The 25,212-nt window shown below is 41.9% G+C and overlaps 1 protein-coding gene across 2 annotated transcripts; it reads right to left on the minus strand.

The window, feature by feature from the left end:
• Positions 1 to 1,007: 1,007 nt before the first annotated feature.
• On the minus strand, positions 1,008 to 24,987 carry LOC128733560 (flotillin-1). Of its 2 annotated transcripts, XR_008411937.1 has the most exons (8): positions 24,808 to 24,987; positions 23,612 to 23,687; positions 23,165 to 23,519; positions 12,844 to 13,314; positions 12,637 to 12,780; positions 12,408 to 12,572; positions 2,584 to 2,866; positions 1,008 to 2,511 (listed from the first exon to the last, which is right to left on the minus strand). XR_008411937.1 is itself a non-coding variant. In XM_053827219.1 (7 exons), exons 1-7 carry the CDS (start codon positions 24,857 to 24,859, stop codon positions 2,849 to 2,851), a joined length of 1,281 nt encoding a protein of 426 aa, XP_053683194.1. In that variant the 5' UTR covers positions 24,860 to 24,987; the 3' UTR covers positions 1,008 to 2,848. The 2 variants fall into 2 exon arrangements, 1 of the variants encoding a protein (XP_053683194.1); XM_053827219.1 differs by having other exon boundaries at positions 1,008 to 2,866.
• Between the last annotated feature and the right edge of the window lie 225 nt (positions 24,988 to 25,212).

Raw genomic sequence — 25,212 nt, forward strand, 5'->3', positions numbered from 1 at the left:
GGAAACAATATACAGTGGACCCCCGTTCGTTTGAACGATTCCTCATGCAAACTAACGGGGTTACTTTTTAATTTGAACAACTGGTAACCCGAAATATGTTGAAACCGCTGTGAACTGGCCGCCCTGCTCTTTGTTATTGTTTTGGTGGTTTGTTTTAGTCGGCAGTTGCAAGTGCGAATATTGCATTTTCTGATCGAATTTCTATCTTAATCGTTAGGAAAACGAAATGTGAAACCGATTAAACATGCTAGGTCAGTACAAACAAATCGTGTTTATGTGCATTGTCTGCATAAACAAATGATGTTATATTGAGAATGACATTTGAACCATTTTTAATTTGCACGTCGTGCAAACCAGCGGGGTTCAGATTAAAAAGTGTTCAGATTAAAAATGGTCAAACGAACGGGGGTCCACGGTAGTTAGTAATGTACGGTTAAAAGCCTTGAGTTTAGGACGTGTCAGTTGGGCAGGTTCGAATGTCACCTGGGAGATGCTGAAGACTCAATGGGATCGTAGCATTAGCCCACGTAATTGTCCTATACTCTCACAGCTGGCTGCGAAGAATGTATCACCAAGATTTTGCTTGGCTTTTATACGGTTAAAGCGTTTAAAAACTCAATCTGCGAATAACTGACTATCCACACTGATTTAAACTCGATTGTAGTTTTTTCAGTTTTCTCTCTAATCCTCTAATGGCTGTGTCATCTATCAACAAGCTATTGAAAAATCATAGCTTGCTGAATTTGGGGAAAAACGGAACTGGCTGAGTGATGATCTACTAAGCACAGTCTATAGAAATTATAAATTAAGCTTGACTTTTGAACCCATTTCTAAAGATTTAGGCTTGAAATAGCCTTTTCCTAACGTAAAATAGGGCTGCAAAATACAGAAAAATTAATTTTTGTCGATTACAAATTGTAATTGCAGATTAGAGAAGGAATGTTTATACCTAGTTGTTGATTGGACTGCATTCTTTCAAATCCTACCGGATAACTGATAGGCTAACGTGTCGATGTATAGGATAGTGTGTAGTGTTGTATGTGAACAAGTAATATCAAATTGAAGTTTATATTTATCATTTAGGTAAAGTTGTGGGGATTGACGAAAAACAAAGGGAGATTCATAAAGCGCATTTGTTGTGTTTGCTCTGAGTTGATAATTATCAATTTTTTTATATTTTGTTATGACTGTTTAAAAGTGAATTGAAATGATGTAGGTATTTGTGTGGATGAAACTTTCGCAATTGAAACCGTGTTGCTCGGAGTTTTCGAGAGCTACTACATTTTAGTTTTGGTTTTTTATTTGCACGCTTTCTGTTTTGTGATGGTATATGTGAAACAAACACAAAGAAATATTAGATCCCTTAACTGCTGGTGCTTATGTTGTTCTAACCTAGTGCCAAGTTCTACCACTTACCGGTGAACTAGCTGAATCGTTAAATGTTATTTGGGTCTGGTTCTGTCTTTAATTTGTTTCTTTCTCTGAAATCCGTAATTCGTGAAATGTCGTACAAAATATATCTTTCGTTTTTTTGCGTTTCGATAAATATTGTATTTATTTTAATTCTTTTTATATGAGTGCATTTGATGAGTGTTTCAAAATTTCAATCAGGTTTTGTGTTAATATCAATGTCGAAGTGAATAATCAAAGTATGGCGACGGATTTCCTAACGACTACAGTTACTGTACGTCTAGATTCATTTGGTTGCTCGAGTAGTAGTTTCTAGTACGATCAGTAGAATACTTCTTGGGATGAAAATATCAGTTAAATGCACTAGAGTTAGATGAACATTTCGAAAAAAGCCGCCTTTAATTTAAAACTACATGCAATCGCACATCTTATTACATTGTCTCTTAAAACCCAGTAGAATACCTTCTCCAATATAATATCATCTCTTAGTATTAATAGACTACACACTAAAGTATGGTAGAAATCATTCATTTAAAGGGTAAAGGTTGAACGTCTGGATGGACTGTGAACTACCGGGTTTACGATTTCGAAAATGCGGCATCCAGAGTTTGCACTTTCGAACCTTGTGTACATGGTTTTGGGGTACTTTCAAAAAGGGCTAGCGCCATTTACGACATCCCAGCGAACGTAAAAATATCAAGTCAGCTTCAATCATTCGTTCGTGCTTGTGCAATTTTAACATATTATTATGAAAAGTAGTTCTTGTTTTGTTGTGCTCGCCTTTGTTCCAGAGACGTGATTGATTTCGTACGTTTTCCGAAATATTTTACGCAGTGGCAGTGTCACATAAATTCAATACATATAGCGAGAGGAAAATGTAAATTTGATGATGATGTCTACGATCGGAAGCTGACCCGATGCAATTTGTTTTTCGAATGTGACTGGTGGGGGAACAAAAAATTTACCCAGAATTCAGGGTAGAAATCAAATGTGATTGCAAAACGAGTGACTTGAATAAATTTTTGTTTAAAAAACCTTAAAGAAAAACTTAATTATAAATTTTCGGCACATCTGGTTCTCTCCGCATAGACAGAACTTAAGCTATACAAACAATATATACAAAATATAAGGATTTCCGATAAGAAAAACGCAAAATAAAGCAACAAAACTTACCGAACAAAAAAATATACAAACGAATCAAAACGGATACGGGCATCCGATCCTGGTATTGCTGGCCTCTCTTACTCTTCTTACTGGGAAAATGGTCTGTTGTTCTGGTATGTACGTGTCCGTTCTGTGTACAACTTACTGCGTCTGCCAGTCGAACGATCTTTGGTAATGGTTCTGGTTGTTGTTGTTGTAGTTGTTGTGGATTCGAAATCGTTATGGCTCAAAACAAGACTAGTAGTGGCAGCGGATGCCCAGCCTGTTTGGGGCTCTAACCAGCGTGTACCGACTGCGGATCATGCGGATTGGGTTTCGTAATTTCGTGATAAAACCACCGTCCGACACATGAAAAGAAAATTAAAGGAAAACGAAAATTAATAATGATCTTTGTTTTAGGGAAACAGATGGAAACAGAGTGAGGTTGTTTTGAAATTAGTATAACGAGTGAGCACATTTGGAGCTATGCCTAATTGAAATTTTCAATGAATTGTGGCGTTATTTTATCTAGCGATGATATTCTATTTTATTCAAAGTCATTTACCTAGTGTACGTTTTTATATCTGCACAAGTATTTGAAATAATTCTATTTCTTACCCTCCTCTAGAATGGTCTTTTACAGAAAATACATACGGCTGTTAAACTTTTGATCTTTTATAAAATAAATACTTAATCTGAGCTGTTTTAAAAAATACTCTTCGATTCGAAAAATTACTGCAGCTGTAAATAAATTTTCCTGCCAGTTACTATGGTTACTTATTACCGCTTCCTCGCACATGAACGATCAAACTAGGTTACTTTGCTTTTTTTTCACAAGTTGCTGAATCCCCGTGCGCAGTAATAAAAGCATAACTGTCCCATATAAAAAACGTGGAGTGTCATTGTGGGAAAATGAGATTGTAAGCCAAACTGCTTATTTTAAACTATTCCCAAAAATTTTCTTGCGAAACTAACGATTGGGGTATAGAATAAGCTACCGAAGGAATGGATGGAAGGAGTGAATTGTTCATCTTCAAAAAGGGTGATCGGCTCGATTGCTGCAACTATCACGGCATAACGCTGGTAAACGCCTCCTACAAGGTACTGTCTCTGATCCTGTTACGCCGGCTGTCACCGATAGCACAAAGTTTCGTAGGGAACTATCAGGCGGGCTTCATGGGGGTTCGCGCCACTGCGGACTAAATTTTTCAGTATTCGACAGATCTTGCAGAAATGTCGGAAGTTCAACGTGCCTTCGCATCACATCTTTATTTATTTCAAAGCAGCGTACGATACAGTCGATCGAGACTACTGCTATGGCAGATATTGCACGAATACGTTTTTTCCGGATAAACTGACGTGACTCAATAGAGCTATATTGGATCGAGTGATGATCTTGGGAACACTCTCGAGTCCCTTTGAGACAAAGTGACGGCTTATAATGGATGCTGTTCAACATCGCTCTTGATGGGGTAATCCGACGAGCATCGAAACGAGGCACGATTTTTACTAAGGGTAGCCAACTCCTAGGCTTTGCCGATTACTTTAATATCATAGCCAGGAATTTTGCGACGGCAGAGGCAATCAACGCCAGACTTAAAGCGCTGGCGGATTGGGCTAAAAATAAATGCGTCGAAGAATAAATACATGAAAGGAAGAGACTGAAAAGAAACAAACGCGCACCTTCGCGAACTGTAACCGTTGACGGTTATTAGATCCCTTACCCTTATTAGATCGGTAGTTTTGTGTAGACTTGAAGCCGTGACGTGTTCGAGCGGAAGGTACTGCAGATGATATTTAGCGGAGTACAAACTAAAAGCTGTGTTTCCTGTGCATAAAAAGGAAAACAGGAACAACGTAGATAACTATCGAAGAATCGCTGCTCTAAACTCGATTTCGAAACTGTTTGAGCTTGCCGTGTTGGAACCGGTATTTACATTTTTCAAACAGTACATCTCTGATTACCAACATGGGTTTTTGTCCAATCGCCACAGCCACCTGAAGATCTCTCAGGATTGTCCTCTGCTCACTCTGGAATCCCACAAGGCAGCTATCTTGATCCTTTAATATTCCTTATCTACGTCAACGACGGCAATTACCTGCTTAAAAGTCCGCGACTTTTGTTTGCAGACGACCTCAATTGGTTATCAAAAGTTGAAAACCTATCCGATGCCGCTGTTCTTCAGGAGGAATTATTGACCGTTGCTAAATTCTGTGTCGACAATCGCATGTTGCTAAATGCCAACAAGTGTGAAGTCATCACATCACTAGAAAGCTAGAGCTCATTCGCTTTTGACTACAGACTGTCCAATATGCCAGTACTTCGCGAACACTGCGTCAAAGTTCTAGCTATACTTCGCGACTCTAAAGTTACTTTCAAATAGCATATCGCGTTTATCGTGGACAAGACTTGCAGAAATCTTCGGTTTATTGTGCGCATTGGCAAGAACTTCAGTGATGTTTACTGTTTGAAAATGGAGCTAATCATTCATTCGTTTTGCTCTTCGGAGACTTCCGTGGAATAACCTCTTCTAATTGCCAAGCTACGCACAACGCTGTAGACTCATTGAACTAGACCACCTGCATATTCGTCGTGATGTGAATAGAGCGATGATTGTCTTCGTTTTGTTGACCTCGCGAGCGGATTGTCCGTCTATATGGGAAAGCCTTGACATACACATCCGGAGTCGTACCTTGCGCAACACCCAGTTTCTTTACGTGCCGCTCCGACGGACTAACTACAGCAGCTTCAGCACGATTACCAGTCTGCAACGCCATTTTAACCGTTTTCGTTCCAGCGTCGACTTTGCCGTCAACCGAAACGTGTTGAAAAATCGCTTTTTGTCAATAGAACGTAATTTTTAGGTTAGGTCTATCATTTGAATCACAAGGCCTATTGATATTTTATGTACAAATAAAAGCGGAGAGTGGCCGAGGCGTATGAATCACAAGATACCAGGCGCTGCTTGGAGAGATTCCGTACATCGTAGGCCGGACATGTCGTAAGGATGCCGAACGACAATGCGATGAAAACCGACACGGTAAAACCAAAGAAACGTGTAATGTATTACTGAAATGTCAACAATGCTGTTAAAATATTACAAGCACGGATTATGTTAGTAAATCGAAGGTCAATGAGCAATTTTTGCTCTGTAGGAATCCAGGAGGCTGTCTCATGCACAGCAAAGCGAAGCGTTGGGCTTAAATATCTTAAATATTTGGCCCTTTTTTATCGGATTTCGGAGCCGGCTGTTAGAGTACAGGGCAATTACAGTACTGACTCTAGCAGCAGCAAGCAACCAAGATACGAAGGTACGATAGCTGGCTTGTTGGACTTACTCGTACCTTGAAGTTAATGCGAAGTGAAGTTTGATGCGCAGTTTTTCACCGCATAGTGCATGGGTCACGTGCAGCTGGACGTTCTTCATATTTAAATGACACAGAGGAAATCTGTGCCGTAATGACACCGTCTCCTTGACGCGCATATATACTTAAAAATGGATTTTTTCGAAAAACCCAAGATAGAATATTTTAAAACCTTTTTTAAATTAATTGTTTAAACCAATACTAACATCCTGTGAAGAGAAATCTGAGGTGCATGAAAGTTAAATAATAAATGCCTTCGGACATAGCGTGTGGCTCCAATTAAAATTTCGTCAATAATGACGAGGATCCGTTGCGGCGAAAGTATGTAACCATGTCTCACTCCTGCAGAAACCCGGCAGGAGCTTACCAGGAACTCTTCTACACCTTAGTGCGCCCCAGATATTTTCGTGATTTAGTCGGTCGAATGCTTGTTTGAAATCAACAAGCACTAGAAGAAGACAGCTCAGAACTCAGATTTTGAGTAGTTCTTCAACCACAAAATCGGTAGTAGGAACTTAAAAGTGCGTTATTTGTCACAGAGAATAATTCAATTATCGGTAGCAAGTAGTCAAAGTTGGTTAATTTTTTCCCCAAAATTAGAGTTTGCACTATCGAAAAGTAGCATCGTTTTTTTCTGGATTCGAATGAGTATCACCTTTCAGAGTACTTTATGAGTGATACAGAGCACCATGATACCGCCCTAGTTCCCACCGTCAGATAGGTTCCCTCAGAGCCGGCGTTTAGACCGGCAAACCCGTGCGGTCGCACAGAGTCTAACGCTTCGGAGGAGCCTCGCGCTGGTATACAACACAATTGGCTATGCAGAATATATTTGCATGATTTCCATTGTTTTCTTTTCTCTTTTATTTAACTGCAGAGTGCAGTGCCAAGAAAAAATCGATGAAAGTGCCAAACGACTCGGCTCAGCTTGTACGCCGATTGTTTACAGAGGTTTCGATCAAATGGGCACTTAGATCTTTTGAACCAATGAAATCTTCAGGTCCGGATGGCATTCCATCCATTTTTTTGCAGAAAATCACTAAAATATCAGGAGACGGCACTTTGTGCTTTCCTTGATATTGAAGGAACTTTCGGTTACACGTCGTTCATTTCGATTATTACGGCTCTTTTTCAAAACGCAATTCACCACACTCAATGAGCTAGATTCAATCAATGCTTTAGAGCAGAGAAATCACAACATCATTGGAAGATACGTCGGTCACGATTTCGGTGATCAAAGGATGTCCATAAGGAGTTCTCTCCCTGATAATTAAGCTGTTCTAAGAGTACTGCTTAAACTATCAACGTAGAACTTATCGTCAGAGAAAAGTTTAACGCAGTACTGTCAAGTTGTTTGTTAGCAGCTCTAAACACCATCATGTTATTATGCTTACAAGACGGGCCTAATATAAACCCAAAAACCCCCAAAAATAGTCGCTATATCATCATTTTGATCTTTTAAAGAATATCGGATGATCCGAAAACTGCCGTCCGAACTTGAACTTGAAAGTACAGCGCATCTGCCCTGCAATTACGGGGCTCTTGCTTTATCTAAATCGCAATTGCGCAATTGCTAAATCGACACACTTTCCAGCATAATATTCCACACAAAAAAACTTACTTATTTAGGTGGCTTGCCGTCCTAAGACAAAGCCTGTTGAACAAAATTTCTCCATGTAACTCGGTTGAGGGCTACCGCTCTGCAATTCCTCGGACACCGAGTACTCTCCGCCAGATCTCGCTCCACCTGGTCTAACCATTTTGCTCGCTGCGCTCCTGGTCGTCTTGTTCCTACCGGATTTGAGGCGAACATCATCTTTGCAGGGTAGTTGTCCGGCATTCTTGCAACATGCCCTGCCCATCGCATCCGTCCAGCTTTAACCACTTTCTGGATACTGGGTTCGCCATAGAGCTGGGCGAGTTCATGATTCATCCTCCGCCTCCATACTCCGTTTTCCTGTACGCCGCCGAAGATCGTTCTTAGCACTCGTCGTTCGAAAACTCCGAGCACTCGCAGGTCCTCCTCGAGCATTGTCCATGTTTCATGCTGGCCAGCATGTACTTTATTTTAGACGTATTTACCTTTAACCCAATCTTTTCTCCTTCGCGCTTTAGTCTGGTGTACTGTTCAGCCACCGCCACAGATGTTCTGCCGATAATATCCATGTCATCGGCAAAGCAGACAAATTGACTAGATTTGTAGAATATCGTGCCCCGCGTGTTCATATCCGCTCGGTTTATAACACCTTGTAGCGCTATGTTGAACAGCAGGCATGAAAGACCATCACCTTGACGAAGCCCTCTGTGTGATTCGAATGAACTTGACAATCTACCCGAAATTCCAACACAGCACTGTGTACCATCCATCGTAGATTTAATCAGTGTGATGAGCTTCCTGGGGAAGCTGTTCTCGTCTATGATTTTCCATAGCTTTTTGCGGTCGATGGTATCATACGCGGTTTTGAAGTCAACGAATAAATGATGCGTGGGAACTCTGTATTCACGGCCCTTTTGAAGGATTTGCCGCAGTGTAAATATTTGATCCGCTGTAGACCGACCTTCGACGAAGCCGGCTTGATAAGTTCCCACAAATCTATTCGCAATTGGTGATAGACGGCGGAAAATAATTTGGGACAGCACTTTATAGGCGGCATTGAGAACGGTGATCGCTCGATAGTTCTCACAGTCCAACTTGTCGCCCTTTTTATAGATCGGGCAGATAACCCCATCTGTAGACAAACGGCCAGCTTTTCTGGTCCCATTTTAATAAGCTCCGCTCCGATGCCATCTTTTCCAGCTGACTTGTTGTTCTTTAGCTGCATGATGGCCTACTTAACTTCGCCTATCGTTGGGGCTGGCACCTCTTCCCCGTTTGTTGCACCGTCGAAATCGCTTTCCCCGCCGCCATGGCTTTTCGCCTGGGCGCCATTCAGGTGTTCGTCGAAAAAAACTTGGATTTTTCTATTCTTGTAGCTAATTTTAAGCTATATTCACCAACCAGGAATTTTTCCAAAATCGTCCAGGAAAACCGGGGAAAAACCAGGAATTTGAAATCACCAATTGAGTTGACACCCTACAGTGGGGATATAATGTCCGCTATTGACCCTGCGTCTATCAAATTATAGTCCTCCGGTACTCCTACCTCCTCGAACACTAGCTGAACGTTCGTTGTCCTCGATAGCACACATCCATCGGGTATGGCATCTTCCCCGGAGTCTCCGGCCACTTGCTGGTTCTCTAATGCAAACAGCTTTGGTTACTCTTTCATCGGGCGTTCTGGTTCACTATATCAGCATATTTATATACTACAGAGAGAGAGAGCTCATGGTTCATACGCCTGCACCATACACCATCTTCTATTTTGACACCAAGAATTGATCGCAGAATTTTACTTTCAAAAACTCCAAGCACTCGTCAATCAGCTTCCTTTAGCATCCATCATGATTCATGTCCGTAAAGAGTCGTTGGAAGAATTAGTGTTCTGTAGAGCGTATGTTTTGGGGGAATCTGGCTACGCAATCTATAGGAACCTATAGTCTTGCTTCGCGGCTTCCTCGTTATCACATGTGCCGAGCGAACCAAGGTATAAGAATTGCTCCATTACTTCCATCCAGCTACACCTTGGGGCGCACATCATTTTTGGGCTCCCACGCTTTGGGCTTTCTGGCACCAACGATGTATTTCGTTTTGGCCGTGTTAATGGTAAGTCTCAAACTCCCAAATTAAAAGGCCTTAAGGCATTTTCCACTGATCTACGGTTGATTCCGATGATCGATCGATATCATCCGCAAAACCAAGAAGCATATGAGATCTCGTTCGTGATGATAGTCCCGTTCCATTCCACGTTTCCGTAGTGCACCTTCCAAGGCAACGTCGAATCTGGCAGATTAGAGTGCATCGCCTTGCTTCAGTCCATTTCATTTGACTGAACCGTTCACCGCCTTAAAGTTCACAAATAGATGATGAGTCTGTAAGTTGTACTCCCGGAACATGTCTAGTAACTGACGCAGGGTAAACATCGTCAAACCTTACCGTGGATGTAGACATCCAACAATTCTGCCACCACTGCTGGTGGCTTCTTAAACACGACTTCCTTCGGAGCTGCTTCCACACCCCAAACAAATCCTCCCAGCTAAACAGACTTCAGCAATGAACTCCCTGCTGATTGTCATTCGATTCGAGGCCGTGTCCAGCCTTCCAACCTACAATATGCGATTCCTCCTCTTGTTAGGGGCTGTAGGGAACTGTCTACAGCAACAATACTTATTCCCCTATCGAGTAGAAACTTTTTCTGTCAAGCACTTTTGGGCTACTTATGAAAGTTAACTTCGTGATGACTTTCGACACGCTGGCCCCTGGGCTTGGCATAACCTTGTGGACCGCTGAACTGCAGCCGGGTCCCAGGGCTGGTCTGTATTGTTACACAAGTGAGAAATGCACGCTGGTAATGCCAAATGTGACGAGGTGTGCCAAAAGTATTTTTGAATCAATTTGATGGAACGTTTCACCACGTTCCTTTAGGATTTTACCTGCATAACAATGTTCCTTTCTGCCTACAAACTCGGTCCATGGCTGTCCGTCGCCAATTTCTCGAATGTCCTACACTTTCCAGCTTTTGCTCCAGTTGGTCTAACTATCGAGCTGCAGCTGCGCATCTTTCCGTCTGGTACCAAAAACCGGACTCGACGCGAACACCATTATTGCGGGATTGTTGTCCAGCATTCTCACAACATGTCCCGCCCATTGAACCCTCTTCCAGCTTTAGCAAGCTTTCTGGATACTGGGTTCGTTGAAGAGCTGCGCCAGTTCGTGGTTCATCCTTCTGCTACGTACAGCATTCTCACATGACATACATCGCAAAAGATGGTCCTAAGCACACGACGCTCCAGAACGGGCAGAGCTTCCAACTTCCCGTCGAGCATTGTCAACTTGCGAATCATATTTCTGGTTTTTGTTCCTTTTGTTTCAGCACTTCTGGTGGGTCATACCGACGTTACCTTTAACTTGGCTTACCCGAGTCGCAAATTTTAACTTCGGGGACAGCGGTAAGTTTTTGGGGTTTGTTGGCCGTTTCTCATTGCAGTGACTGCGCACTAGCGGAGCTGTTTGGTCTCGAGGGTTGGGTGTTGGTGGGTACGACTCTACAGTTTATAGTTTCTGTCGATTACCGCGAACGCCCACGTCGCACTGTACTTAATTTACTCTGCAGAATTATCTGAGGACGGTGCAGAAATGCCAGGAGATGAAGAATAAAATTTGTCGAGCCTTGAGAAGTTGATCCGATGGTCTGAAAGTTCCTCTTAGTTCATTTGTGATTGTTTGTTCTGGAAAATTTAGAGCCAAGAGACTAGGGAGACACTAACGTTTCGTGAGAATCTTGAACAACAGCGCCCCCAATTGCTAAAACTATTACCGTCAAAAGCTATTTTGAAAATTCTATCTGCTACTAAATACTATGTAATAAAAGTCTATCTTAGAACAAAAAGGATTAAAAGAAATGTACTTAAATTGAAGAAATGAAGAATTGAAATTTAAATAGATAACTAATAAACATGGTATCTAAATTTAGTAGCGTGATTTCAGTTAGCAAGGTTTTAGAAATTTTAGTGGTAAATAACAAGGGATCTCTGTAGAATCAATGAGGCAACGAATAATTTTGAACAGAATGATTCGACTTATTTTAAACAGAGATCGTCATTCGTGTTTGAGCTTCTGATGTATACATTTTTTATGCAGATCGTTCGCTGTTTAATCCGATTAAGCCTCTAATATACCTACTAGTAAAGCGGACCGTAGCGTTCTAATCACTATCTATTTGCTACGACTACTATCAAGTCCTATGATCTCTACGAAGGTTCGTCTGTTAGAAGTAAAAAAACTTACAAATCAATCCGGTTTGTGTTGTACCGAACAGGGAAGAGTATATATTGGTTTGTCGTCTTTTTTAGGGGGGCGTAGTGAGTTGTGTGAGGTTATGTTGTCGATTGTGTTCCAGGTTTTTATGCGATGCTGTTTGGTATGGTCCCATTAATAGTATGTTTCAAAACTCTACACAGGAATGGATAATCGCAGGATAATTAGCACATGGAGCACGGAGATCTTTTGGCTAGTCTAGTAGTAGATATTAAACGATCACTTCAGGATGTCATTCTATGAAATCATCCGAAGGCATGTCGTAGATGGCCTGCCAAACAGAACAAACAGTACGTATAATGGGAAGGGAAACAATCTATCTCGCGTCATCTAAGTTCTAAGTAAACTAAATAAACGCCATACTTTCGACTGACTAGAAGTATTCTACAATTAGTAGTATGCAAAATCGATTTGTCTAGTACGTTTTGTACTAGAATTGTGTAGCCAATGTCGTTACTAAATGTTTGCTAAATGAGTAAATGTGTGAAAACAATGGCTCGACTAAAAGCAGCATTGTTTTAGTTTGTAATATGACATGCAAGCCCTGTTTAGATGTACTTGTGATTTTGATTTACCCGTGAAATGTCCACGCCAGTAATCGATTTGACCAAATCTGGTATCTTGTTGACAATCTGGAGCACTTCCCCGGTTAGCTTTGCTGCGCCCACCTCGCCGGTTCCGCTCGAGACCATCGTAATCTTCTTGGCTTGAGACAGTGGAGCTGCCACTTCAGCTGCAACCTGTGGAGGAGAATAACAATCGATTAACACAATGACTATTTCGATGGATAGAAATGAACGTTACCTTTGGCAATGTCTCCAGCAGCATATCCACCATGGCGGCCTCACGGTACTCGCGCCATGCCTCTGCCTTTTTGGCCATCTGTTCGGCTTCTGCTTTCGACTTAGCTGCTATTGCGAAAGCTTCTGCTTCTCCACGGACCTTGATCTGCAATCCAAACAATCTGTTAATGAAAAACCACCATACTAATCAATAGCCCTTAGCAATTACCGCTTCGGCTTCAGCTTCCGCTTCCAGAACGACCCGATTACGGTTCGCTTCGGCGAGCTTTTCGAGTTTGAACTTTTCGGCCTCAGCCGGTCGACGAATGGTTGCTTCGAGCTCGCGCTCACGACGAGCCATCTCCTGCTCCTGAACGGCAATCTCCTGCGTACGTTCGATTACCTTAATCTGCATCTGTTCCTCCTTGATGCGCTGCTTGGTCTTCGCTGCCTGCAGTTCGTAAGCCATCTCCGCCTCGGCTTTCTTCGTCTGAACTTCCACGTCGTAGACGGCCTTCTTCAGCTCGAAGTCACGCTGCGCCTTGGCAATCTCGGTATCGTTCAGAAAACGCGAAGCCATCCGCTGCTCCTCGGCAATAGCTTCCTTGATGGCAGCATCGCAACGAGCCTCGGCTTCGCCGATCCGAGCGTCCCGTTTCACTTCGGCCGTACGGGCCATTCCGAGACTTTTCAGATAACCCTGTAGTGGAGGAAAATGGATTCGCCAAACAGTCGTGATGGGAAGAGAAACAGAAAAACCTGTTTAAGCGAACGTCGGTCGTGGCGCAACTGAACATGAATAAAAATCACAACCGCAAGTATGGCACGTTCAAACAGTATAGAGTACGGTGTAAGGGCAAAACAGAATGTTTATGCTCGTGGTACAAGTGCCTCAAGTACACACATTAATCACACTTTATAAGAAACAAAAAAGAAGATGCGGGTTTTGTACAGATTATAGGTAGAATGGATTGTATTCATAACTGTCGCCACTAAAACAGTAAAAAATAACCAATAAATTTTACACAATCAAAATAAAATACTAGGAAAAAAATACTGCAGCTCTATTAGAACTTTGATTTTTAATTACATTTTATGGGTTGAATTATTCTGCTACTCATAAAAGCATTGCAGATTTTTTTCCAATCAGTATAGTAGCACTTGTTTTATTCAAATTATTGAAGTACTAACTATAGTGTATGTGGACGAGTGCAATTGTCTGACAAACTGCATTGCACCCGTCGCAGCAGAATACAAGGTAGGCCTCTCCACCCACCACTCACTTTGAACCCAAAAGCCAAATATTTCTTCAAATACAATATCAGTAATTCCCGTTCTTCCATTGATCCGTGCTGGGCCCTCTTGTACTGCGCATCACGATGATATCACCAGTTCTCGCTTAATGTGGCCCTGGTCGTCGGAATTCGAGTGTATTACTAGAACGTATGTGGACTGTGGAATGTGGAATAAAGCTGACGACTTGTTTTTGACGGCCGCCGAATGTGACTGCGTGTTGAGTTCACTCTGTGCAGCTGTTAGGTAACTGTTTTATCGGGTACCTACTGGTGCGCCCAGAATCATCGCAGTGAAAACCGTGACGGTAGAGTTCTGATTTGCTCGCCTATTCGCATCAATAGTTTAGGCGTTACTTATTTACCTCCCGATCGTCGATCTGATCTTTAGTTAATTGAAAACCTAGCGTGAGCTCTAGGTCTTGATTCAAACCAATTATCATTAGCACTCGTCTCGCTTGCTCACCTCAGGAGATGAATGCATCGATCGCTGAATGTCGGGGTTTTGGCGTAACTCGTTTCTATTACAGAATTAATTAACGCTACAGGTGATCTCTAGCCCAATCTCTCGTAAACAAAGTTACAGCCTCAAATTCGTAGAGGAGTACCGATCTGATTACTGTTTTGTACATCGTCAGCTTTGTTCGGCGGCGTATACTCGTTGATCAAAGCGTCTTGCGGAGGAAAAATTAGGTTCGACTTCAAGCTTTAATGCATCGTTGAATATTCTTGCTCGTATTACTGTTGGCGGTGACCAGTCTCAGCAGCTCATTTGATTTTCAGTTGATCGCCGTCAATAGTCATTATTCGTCGGATTTGTAGCCCTATCCTCCGTTTTTAAGCTGGCGTAGATTGCTTCTGCCGACCTAAGAATTCTAGTAATGACAACGAGATCGTCTGTGAAGGGCTACTTTTGTTGAAGCTTATTCCTACGCTTTCGATGCCCGCTAGCCGGATCATATCATCAGCCATCAATAGCAATGTTAAATAACATACAGGACTGCCCCGAAACACGCATGTGGCACATCACTCGCTCCAGAGAAGCTTTGATCAGCCTCAGCCTCAGCTGGTCGCGCTCGACTGTATCGTATGCTGCGCTGAATGCCACGAAAATATGATGCGTGGGGTGTACTGCGGACATTTTTGGACAATTTGCCTGAGAGTGAAAATCTGATCTGATAAAGTCTGCACGATACTGCCCTACGAATTCGCTTGCTGAGCGATTTTAGGCCGCAGACCCCTGACTCTGACGCATGTTGAATTCTATAGTATCCCGATGAGGCCTATTGACAGTGCAAAACTGAGACCCTTATAGTTAAATGCACTGGTTAGCTGTGCCAGGGATGACTATAATTGGGGATAGCGCTATCATGTGGAACGATGTGGGTAAAGTAGAGAAAGCATTGAAGGAAGGGTAAAACCCAATTACACACAAGCACGCATGAAATTCAATAAGCATATCGCTCACTCAATAGCGATTATAGCTAAGAAATCCCAGTTGGCCTCGAGGTAAGACGCTGGTCTAATAAGCCAGTCGTCGTTTGTTCGAATCTCGGCTGGGAGAGGCTTTTAGAGTCAATAGGATCGTAGCACTGACCCCGCACTGTCCTGTATTCTAACAGCTGGTTGCGAAGTCTGTCGTATAAAAACAGAAGGTCAAATTTCGATAACGAAATTAGCACCCAGGCTTTGCTTTTTGCTACGAAATGCAGTGCGGGTCATACAGCAAACACCCGGGCGATATCACAATAGATCAACGATACGATGGTCGCAGTGATGACTATGAGCCCATTCAGGAAAACTAGCAACGCTCACTAAATCAACTGATTCGCGTCATTGGCAGCAGGGATGGTTCGATCACTTTGACTCAATTTTATCTCATTTGACTGTACCGTCTCAGTCGAGCAAAATTTGACGAAGTTGTACAAAGGACATTTATAGAACTAGTTATTATCTACAATTTTGCTGAATAAAGCTTCACTATATCTTTTGTAGTTACGGTGCTACAATGCTGGTACCTCATTAGTAACTAAGTGAACGTTCAACTATATACATACTAGCTGACCCGACAAACTTCGTATTGCCACAAATTATACTGTGTTGTACATAAATCGTGAATCTCGGATGACCTTTGTCACAATCTTGAGTTTTGCAAGTTTCTGGGGAGGGCATGGGTGTTTTAATATTGAGACGGATCGCAGTAAGCAGTGCGTGTGGTCGGCGGCAAAATTTTTCGCTGTCGAATTTTTGATACAATTTGTGGAAAATTTATTCAATAAAACGGATTTTTGGTGCCGTAGGGTAAACAACCTATTTTGGACCCCCTCAGCAGCTGTACATAATTTGGACACTTGCATTTGATTTAGCTGTAAGTGTCCAAATTATGTACAGCTGCTGAGGGGGTCCAAAATACGTTGGTTACCCTACGATCGTCAATCGATAATCAAACTAATGAAGAGTTGTTCCGTGATCGGCCGACAGCTGTCGGTATAGAAAAAATGCCTTGAAAGTAGTGACAAACAAATTATGCTGACGAAGTTGCTGGCGGCGACCAAATTGCTCGTCTATATTTACGCTAGACTTTTGTGGTTTATGATGTCCTGCCCTGGGAGCTCCCAAAACCTTTAATTTCGAAGAGGGTCTTAAAAGTGTCGCAAATTCAATAAAAAATGCTGTTCACTGGCGGAATCTAATAGAATGGACAAAGAAATAAATGCGGGTGCGATCGTTTTATAACTTCACTTATTATTTGTTTGCTTTTCTTTCATTCATATATTTTATTATTCTTAAATCTTGATTCTTTGGAGTAACTAACGGGTGGCAACTAAAATTTTGGATTTTTTTTTCTCAAGCTGTCAAAAAAAGACAAAGATACATGAAGAAGATCTGATTTACCGAAATTAAAGATACATTATCCATTGTTAAAAAAAAAGTGTACATTTGAAAACGGTCCGTAATCGGCTGTTCGACGAAGCTTTCGTTTGACGTCGAAACAGGAGCGTTGTACGGCCGTCATGACAACTTTGCGAATGCATTTCTTGATTCTACCAATCAACTGTTTGCAATTCGTGGCTCTCCAGTTATTTTTGTACACCAAGGAACTCAAAATCCCGAAGAAATCTTCGATTGGGCGCACTGAGACAGATTTTTCGGGTCGTGGTTTTTGGGTAAAAATAGGATCGAATGGGTATTCAGGAACGGTTGAGTTTTTTTTTTTGGCGTAATGCGATGATGCTCTATTCGGCCAAAACACGTATTGTCAATCTGCATGATGTTTTTGTAGAAACGGGATTAAAATTTTCTTAAAACATTCGTCTAGTGTATCTTAATTGATAGCCAAACCAGAGGGCTTGTTGTTAAAGAAACGAGAAAGAGAACGATGTCCTTCTGCGTCCATAATTTTGGCTGGTCTTCCACTACCTTGCTTGCGAATAGTTGTTGGGCATCTTAGGATATGGTAAACAGTCGAAGCCGCAACATATTTGCTTTTTAAATGTTGTACCGTATACTTTTTGCCGAGATTTCTGTTGCAGTTCGTAGAAGTGTACAACGCGCTCCCGAAATGCTTCTTGTTTCGACGCCATTTTTAGCGAAACTGAGCAAGCATAAACAAAACAAAACATATTAACAAAAAGAGGAGAGAGAGAGCTAACACATACATACTCTCATTTCTCTCTGAGCTCGTTTGTTGTTGAGCATAAGAGCCGTGAAAAAATTCCAAAATTTTAATTGCCACCCGTTAATTAAAACGATTCTATATATATTCTGTATGTGGGTAGATAGTGATTTGTCTACTTTCAAAGAGCGAAATAATGCGCTATAATCTTGGCCTACTACAGCATGGCTTGTGGTTAATGCCATAAGTTCATCCCTGAGGGTCCGAAGTAGCAATTAAGAGCGACCAAAGGCGCTATAACCTTGGTTTTTACCAAGGGCAAGTAAGTAAATATACTTGTCCCATCCCCGAGGGTCCGGAGTATTAATTAACCTTTACTAGCCAAATACTTCCAACGAAAATCAAAACTTATTCAACTTAATTATTAATCAGAAGCGGTTGGTACGAGACGTCCCCGTTTCTTCTACCCCTGAAGATTCAGAAATGTATCTATGTATGAATAACTTATTCACACAAGATTCATTTCAATGAATCGTCTCTGCGTCTGCGTGGGGGGGGTTGCCCCCCGTAGTGGCCGGCGCTTCCGACGGCAGGTCGCCGGCAACACTCGCGGCCTGTGGCCGTCTCGCGCTGAATTATCTAATCTAAAAAGAGTCTAAAATTTCTCGAGTTCAATTAGTTTTTGAGTAACACAAAAATTTCTGCTTTATTTGTATGAGAGTCCTTATCCAGAGGTCTCAAACCATCATTAAAAAAAATCCTGCCTCCAAAACCCCCCACATGCCAAATTTGGTTCCATTTGCTTGATTACTTCTCGAGTTATGAGGAAATTTGTATTTGATTTGTATAGGAGCCCCCCCTCCTAGAAAGGTAAGGAGTCCTAATTCATCATAGAAAAAATTCTTGCCTCCAAAAACACCCACATGCCAAATATGGTTCCATTTGATTAATTAGTTCTCGAGTTATGAGGAAATTTGTATATCATTTGTATAGGAGCCCCTCCCCTCCTGAAACGGGTACCTCTTAACCAGCAATTCCTATCCATTAATCCTCGTGGTACGAGCAACCTCGGTGGAGATCTGGTAATCAACCCCGGTGAAAACCAAGGTCGTATGCTGACAGGGAAGGAGGGCTCTTTCGAGCTACGTTGGACGTCCGGCGATACTGTGGGTTGGTTGCGGGCCTTACAAGCCAGCAACACAAAAAAAAATAAAGCAAAGGCTGCCCAAGACATGATGACAAAATCATCATCGGGAACGATAATGTTCAGGTTGGTCAAAAGGGGGAATTTAAACCAGTGATTGGACGGTGCAGTTCGGCACACCCGCAAACGAACGACAGCGGCCCAAGACTTGTCGACTTTCCCGTATCCAAGAACATGACCATGCGTAGTAAGTTTTAAAAGATGGTCGGCACTTTTCAGACATTATCGACGACAGGGCCTATCAAGCGTGTAGGGCGCTATATCTCTGCATATTAGCGTTGATAGGAGGAAATGCTTATCAACTTAGGAACTATATTGGCTTGTTTCATTATGCCTGATTTTTGTTTTCAGGTATAATAAATTGAAATTTGTCACGAGGTTTTCGAGTCACTTTAAATCTCGCATGTGCATAATATTTTTAGATGTAAATTATCAAATTATGGTTGTATATGAGCACCAATGGCATTATATTAAATTTATTAAGAGGTATCTTAATTTTCGTAATTACTGGCTTTACCAGAAAATTTTTGAATAGTCAGGTTAGTCTCATATAACTCCCCCTATCTACTAACAACAATTCCTTTCCCGAAATACTTGTGAAGATGCAGAGGATTCCCTGGTCTTTAGTAGCAACAAGTATTGGACTAACATTCCTTCCAATACCACCAGGACCCGCATTCGGACGTGGCCGGCGTCGGTATTGATCAGCATGCAGGGACCTGATAAGGTTGCACAATGAGGAATAGCGTGCTGTCCCAAGTATGCTCTTTCCAGCCATCATTTTGCAATTTTCATCGGTCCTGGTCAATAACGGAGTAGCAGCACACGGGCGGTATCCTATGCTTATGCTTATGCTTATGCTTATTATCGACGACAGGGCCTATCGGGGTACTAACATTGTTCCGGACTACTAGTGACCACTCTTCAAAAACTACGTCAAAAACTATCTGTTGTGAACAACATACGATACGGGCGATTGAAGCAACCGGATGTCGCCGAAAGCTACGCGTTTCTTTCGAAGCCGCGCTGCCGGAAGAGAGTCACAAGGAGGGCTCGGACAAGTTTGCCTGCTGTTTGCATCAACTTATTGTTAAGATTTGGGATACGGAACGACTGGAAAGTACTGGAAATACCGAGTTATTTGGCCTTGAATAAAAACGACTTATATTACCTACAATGAACGGAGTCTAGAGCTGTGTGAGAATCTCGGATGGATTGTCGGACCCATTCGAATCTAGCAGGGGACTTCGGGGGCTGTCGGCTGAAGATTTGATGCGGTGGAAGATCAGTAGACCAGGATAAAATGCGAAGCAGAGAAGGTTGACGAGATCGTATACCTTGGCTCACTGACAACAGAGGACCAGTCGTGAGATTAAAAGCCGGAAGTCGTGTCGACTATGGACTCCACAAACACTTGCGGTCGAACAATCTGAGTCCCTGTACAAAACGCTAATTAGACCGGTTGTCCTCTACGGGCACGAAACGTGGACACCTCTATAGGAAGACCTGTTGCTAGAATGCCGGACCACTATCCTGCAAAAATGGTTTTCGCATCGAATCCGGAAGGAACAATACGAAGAAGGGCACAGCGAGCGAGGTGACAAGACCAGATGGAGCGAGATATGGCGAGCACTGGGTGCCTGCGAAACTGGAGATCAGCTGCCATGGACCGAATTAGATAGAGGAAGTACATTGCGCACGCCTTGTCATAAGACAAAAGGCCAGCTAAATAAGTGAAGTAAGTAAGTACTTGAGCAATATGAGAGGGCGATACAAAGCTATGACAGTCTAGTAAACCCTGCTGGTAGATAGAGCTGATGAACTTGACCGTGGCATCATGATGACCTTGATAAGCTAAGGGTTAAAGAAGGTCGTGTATTCCGGATTGCTGGTGACTGCGAACAACCGCATTAGTCGTAAGGATGCCGAACGAGAGTGCGGCATAACAGTTTCTCTTCAAAGGGCCTACCAGAAACAGAAACAGAAGGTCACAACGTGCAAGATTACTCGTGCAAGTCGAATGCGGCCTGTATTGTTATTAGTCAGACAAAAAGTTATAATTTTGCAATTTTATGCAGGTGCAACAAATCATAATGCTCGCAATAGAACATAGTAGCCTGTAGTAGCCATAGTGAGCCTATATCACAACTGGATGACAGTAAACCTCTGCCGTTCTGACAGTACACAAAAGGCGCCCCCTACAATAGGCATAGACTGCCCCTCCCAGTCGTGATTTGTACAGCGAAGCCACCTGAGAACTAATAAGAAGTTAATGGCAGGCAGTAACGTTGTGCTTTATACATTTTCGTTCTTATTTTCTGATATTTCGACAAATTTGGCTGAGAGCTGAATTAATACGTTCCCAATTGTAATTCATTATGGCCCGTTCTATAGTCAAATGCTTAAAGTGAGTGATGGTGAATGGCGACCTTATGGTGTTGACTCTATAATCAGAACGCAGTTATTCATGATCTCTAAATAACTTGAAGGATTTAGATCCTGCATTCCAGTTAAACCATTCAAAAGTATGTAAATGTAATGCAGATTTTGCAACCGACTTTTAACACATTGCATAGCAATGGACAAAAATTAATCTTGAATTGCTTTTTCTAAATACTTATTAGGTAGACACATTGAGCTGTCACCAGATTTTCCACATCAAAGGCACTGTAAAAATTGTTTTCAACCAGTTGTCCACACAATCATGAGGAACGTGTTGCTCGTGCCGAGCCACAAATTCTGAAATCTGATACTTGAAGTTACGACTAACACACTATATATTCTAAAAGTTTACATAGCTAGTTCTAACGCAGCAAAAATAAACTAACGAGCAGAATAATAAAGAGTACTGAGTAAAGAAAAACGAGACAATAATCCAGCAACAAGCGAAAATTGATTACAAGAAAGAAAAAAGGAAAACGTAAAGGCAATAAAGTGTGTAAACGTTGAATAGTTTAACAGTTCAACCATTGCTAATGGTTACTGAACAAGGATTGCATAAGGCCACAATGAAAGCAACTCAGGCGGCAGACAGTTCGCCCGCTATATGATAGTTCTCGTCCTGGTGTTGGCGTGTTATATCGGTATGTATAGTAGTTTCTGTTGTTTTTTTTCTCTGTGTGTGGGAGTGTGAATGAAATGATGCGCAAAATAAGTGTTAGCTTCTATGATGTTTTTTGTGATAGTGCAAAACTGTCCGGTGAGTATTTTATTCAATGAAACACATCTATTTGCTTCGTAAAAGTGCCAAAGAAAATCAACTCCAATTCCTGCATTTGTGTGAGTGTGTACATGATTAATTGTGCACGAGTGAGCAATGATAAAACCATGAATGAATGCTAAGAACAATGAGTTAGTAGTCCGTGTCCGTGAGACTAGTGTTAAGTGTCATTTTTGTACTGTATACTGTAGCTTACTGCGCATAGTAGTTTTGACATACAGAGAAACAGAGGCGAGAGCGAAGTTGTATGAGAGGCAAGTTGGTAGTTTTGCAGTTTTTATCTGCTGTCCCTAAGGGTTAATCAACATACCTTAGCACCCTTTTACATTGTTATTCAAATTATTGTAATTGTAGCGGAAAAATATACGAAGAAAAAAGAAAGAAAGAAAAATACACATTGGAGAAAAAACGATGTGTCTTTCGAAAGGTGATCGGGGCGGGGCGGGGTGTAGCATTATTATAAGGCTTATTAATTAGGGGGGTGGAGTCGCGATTTTTCAACTACTTATTCGATATGATTGAGGTTGATTGATGTCGCTTGTGAGCCTGCCTTAAAACTAGGAGGAGAGTTTCAAGCTGAGGTGAAGTAATACAGGTGGAGAACGAGAAAAGGTTTCTTGTAATGTTCCTCTTTAAATTTGGAATAAAGAAGAAGCTCTAATTAACTGTGAATCCTGTTCTCGTCCGCTACCAACGGATGATAAATGTGAATCGTAACAAAATATTAGCGCCTAAATGCAGCTCAGCCATCGAACAAGACCTAGTAAAGTTAATTAACAAACGAAGGAACATAATGAAAGTGACTAGTAGTTAAATAGAGAGTGAAGGAATTCAAGTTTAAAACCCTAGTTGATAAGAGATAGCGGAGCGGAAATAAATTTAGCGCTTCAATGATATTACGGTGGGTAAATATTGAGCTCGATTTGAACCATTGATTAGCGATAAGAAACAAAGGTGCGTATCTTTGGGTAGTTATCACAGATTACCTGTCCGACAGAACATAGAAACGAAAACGAAAAAAGAAAATAAATGTGCCAATTCGCGTGTAAAAATAGCTGAACAGCCTACCAGAATGAGGAGATAAGTTAGTTAAACAGCGCTTGTTCGATCGAAATGTTGGTAAAAACAGAAAAAAGGAGAGACAACGACATACAATGTGAACGCGAGAGACGGTCTTCTAGGGTGTTGTGGACTGGGCGGTGCTTCCCGCTAGCTTACCTCCTCGTCGCGAATGTCCTTCAGCGTGTACGACACGACGGTAATGCCCATGTTGACCAGATCGGACGAGGCGACTTCAAAGACCTGTTTGGAAAACTTCTTACGGTCCTTGTAGATTTCTTCGACGGTCATCGAACCCATGATGGCTCGCTGATGACCTTCGAGGGTAACCAGCGCGATGTGCTGAATCTCCGCTTCACTTTTGCCCAGGAATTGCTCGCAAGCCGTCAGCAGCATGTCCTCATTTTGGCCCTGTATTTTGACCTGAGCGATACCGGTCACCGAAATCGGCACTCCCTGGCTGGTGTACACGGTCGGGCTTTCCACCTGCAGTGTCATGGTGTTAAGGGAAATGCTAAAAATAGAGAAACGCATTACAATAGCTACCGTCATGGGAGCCACGCTGCTAATTGCAAAATTCATAGACCGCAACCCACATTCACTTACCGTTGAACTCGCTGGATCGAGGGCCAAACGAATGCTCGCCCACCAGGGACTAGAAGTGGTTTCATGTGGCAACATCCTGTGTGATGCAGGCAGCAAAAAAAAGAAAGGAAATTAGGTTCGTCCTATCAATTAATCTGATTGACAAGTAGGCCGTGCCGTCCATATGTGAATAAAAAATTCAATGAAGCTCATTTTCCGAAATAGCGAACCGCGATTGACTAAAGCCAAACTAACATGGTGTGCGTCATATTAACCGCAAAATTTAAGAAAGCTGGTCGTTTTATATTTTGCTGAAAGAAAAAATTAGCTTTCAGCGAAAAGAATAAACAAGTAAACAATTAACTTTGTTATCCGGCAATAACGCGCAAGGACACGCCACGTTCTCTGCACAGAAAGACACAACATAAAACGTCACACGCGTATTGATGATGTTCAATCAGAGCAGGCGAGGAAGCGAAGGAAGCAACTTTATGTGCGGCTCTACTAGCAACCCCAGCTAACTAACGCGTGACGAAAAAGGTGGCATCCAGACAAAAATCGATATCATTGTGACATTTTTAGGACGAGTCAGTGGATAGCTATCCCGATGTAGTGGCTTCCGTTAAAAGCTATGTTCTGTGTTGCTATCGACTTAGCAAAATAGAACGGACATATCACATTACTTCCGCCCGAAGTTGAGCCAGAAACTGTAGGAATGCAGGGGCAGATGTCCATTCATTTTTGCTTACAGATAAGCTCCAGAGGGAATAGGCTCAAAGCAGAAATTAAATATGATATAAATTGATATGAAGTCAATTGACCTGAGTAAAAGAAAAGTTAGATTTAACTAATATAAACGAAAAACCTCTTCACATAAATATCTTCACTTATTTTCTGATAATCTGGGCAATCCATTTTTTGGCTTTTAACTCCCAATGTCATGTTTTATTTACATTTGTCTTGGGATAGCGGCTTCTTAAAAGATTCTTCTTTATTTTTCCTCCCTTTTCTTCAACTCACATTGCAAGAGAATAATAAACATAGTACCACCACCCACCCCCGATTTCACCCGATTCAACTATGCTGCAGCAGCACTCAAGCAGTATCATGATTCATTAATCACCACATCCCTCTCGCCCGATTTTTCATTCATTTTATCAGGCTGAAAATTTTCTTCACGACCGAAACACACGGTAAAGAAAAAAAACTTTTCGCACCTGAAACCACTAGCGCCTCGTTTGGACCGCACGTCACAAAGCCCCACACCATTTTATCGCTAGGATTCTGCACTATTTTGCTGCTTCAGATTTGATTCAGAACTCTTTCACGGTAATTTTGCACTCCAATTGCACAAAAAAATACTCCTCCTCGAACCGAACCGATTGCGCTGCAGTGCTAATCGCTAGCATTGGGCGATACTGTATCTGTATCGAAAAAATCGATACTTTTGAGCCGATACATCGATATTTTGGATCGATACTGAGCGTCCCGATACCGGCCAGTATCGATGCTAAAACGACGATATTTGTATCGATACCTTTATAGTAAATGCTAGAGAAACTAAAATACTTTACTTATCCTAATGCAATGTCCATTAGGATTTCACCTGCATAACAATGTTC

Source organism: Sabethes cyaneus, chromosome 2 (assembly GCF_943734655.1).
Source record: "Sabethes cyaneus chromosome 2, idSabCyanKW18_F2, whole genome shotgun sequence".
Lineage (NCBI taxonomy): Eukaryota > Metazoa > Arthropoda > Insecta > Diptera > Culicidae > Sabethes > Sabethes cyaneus.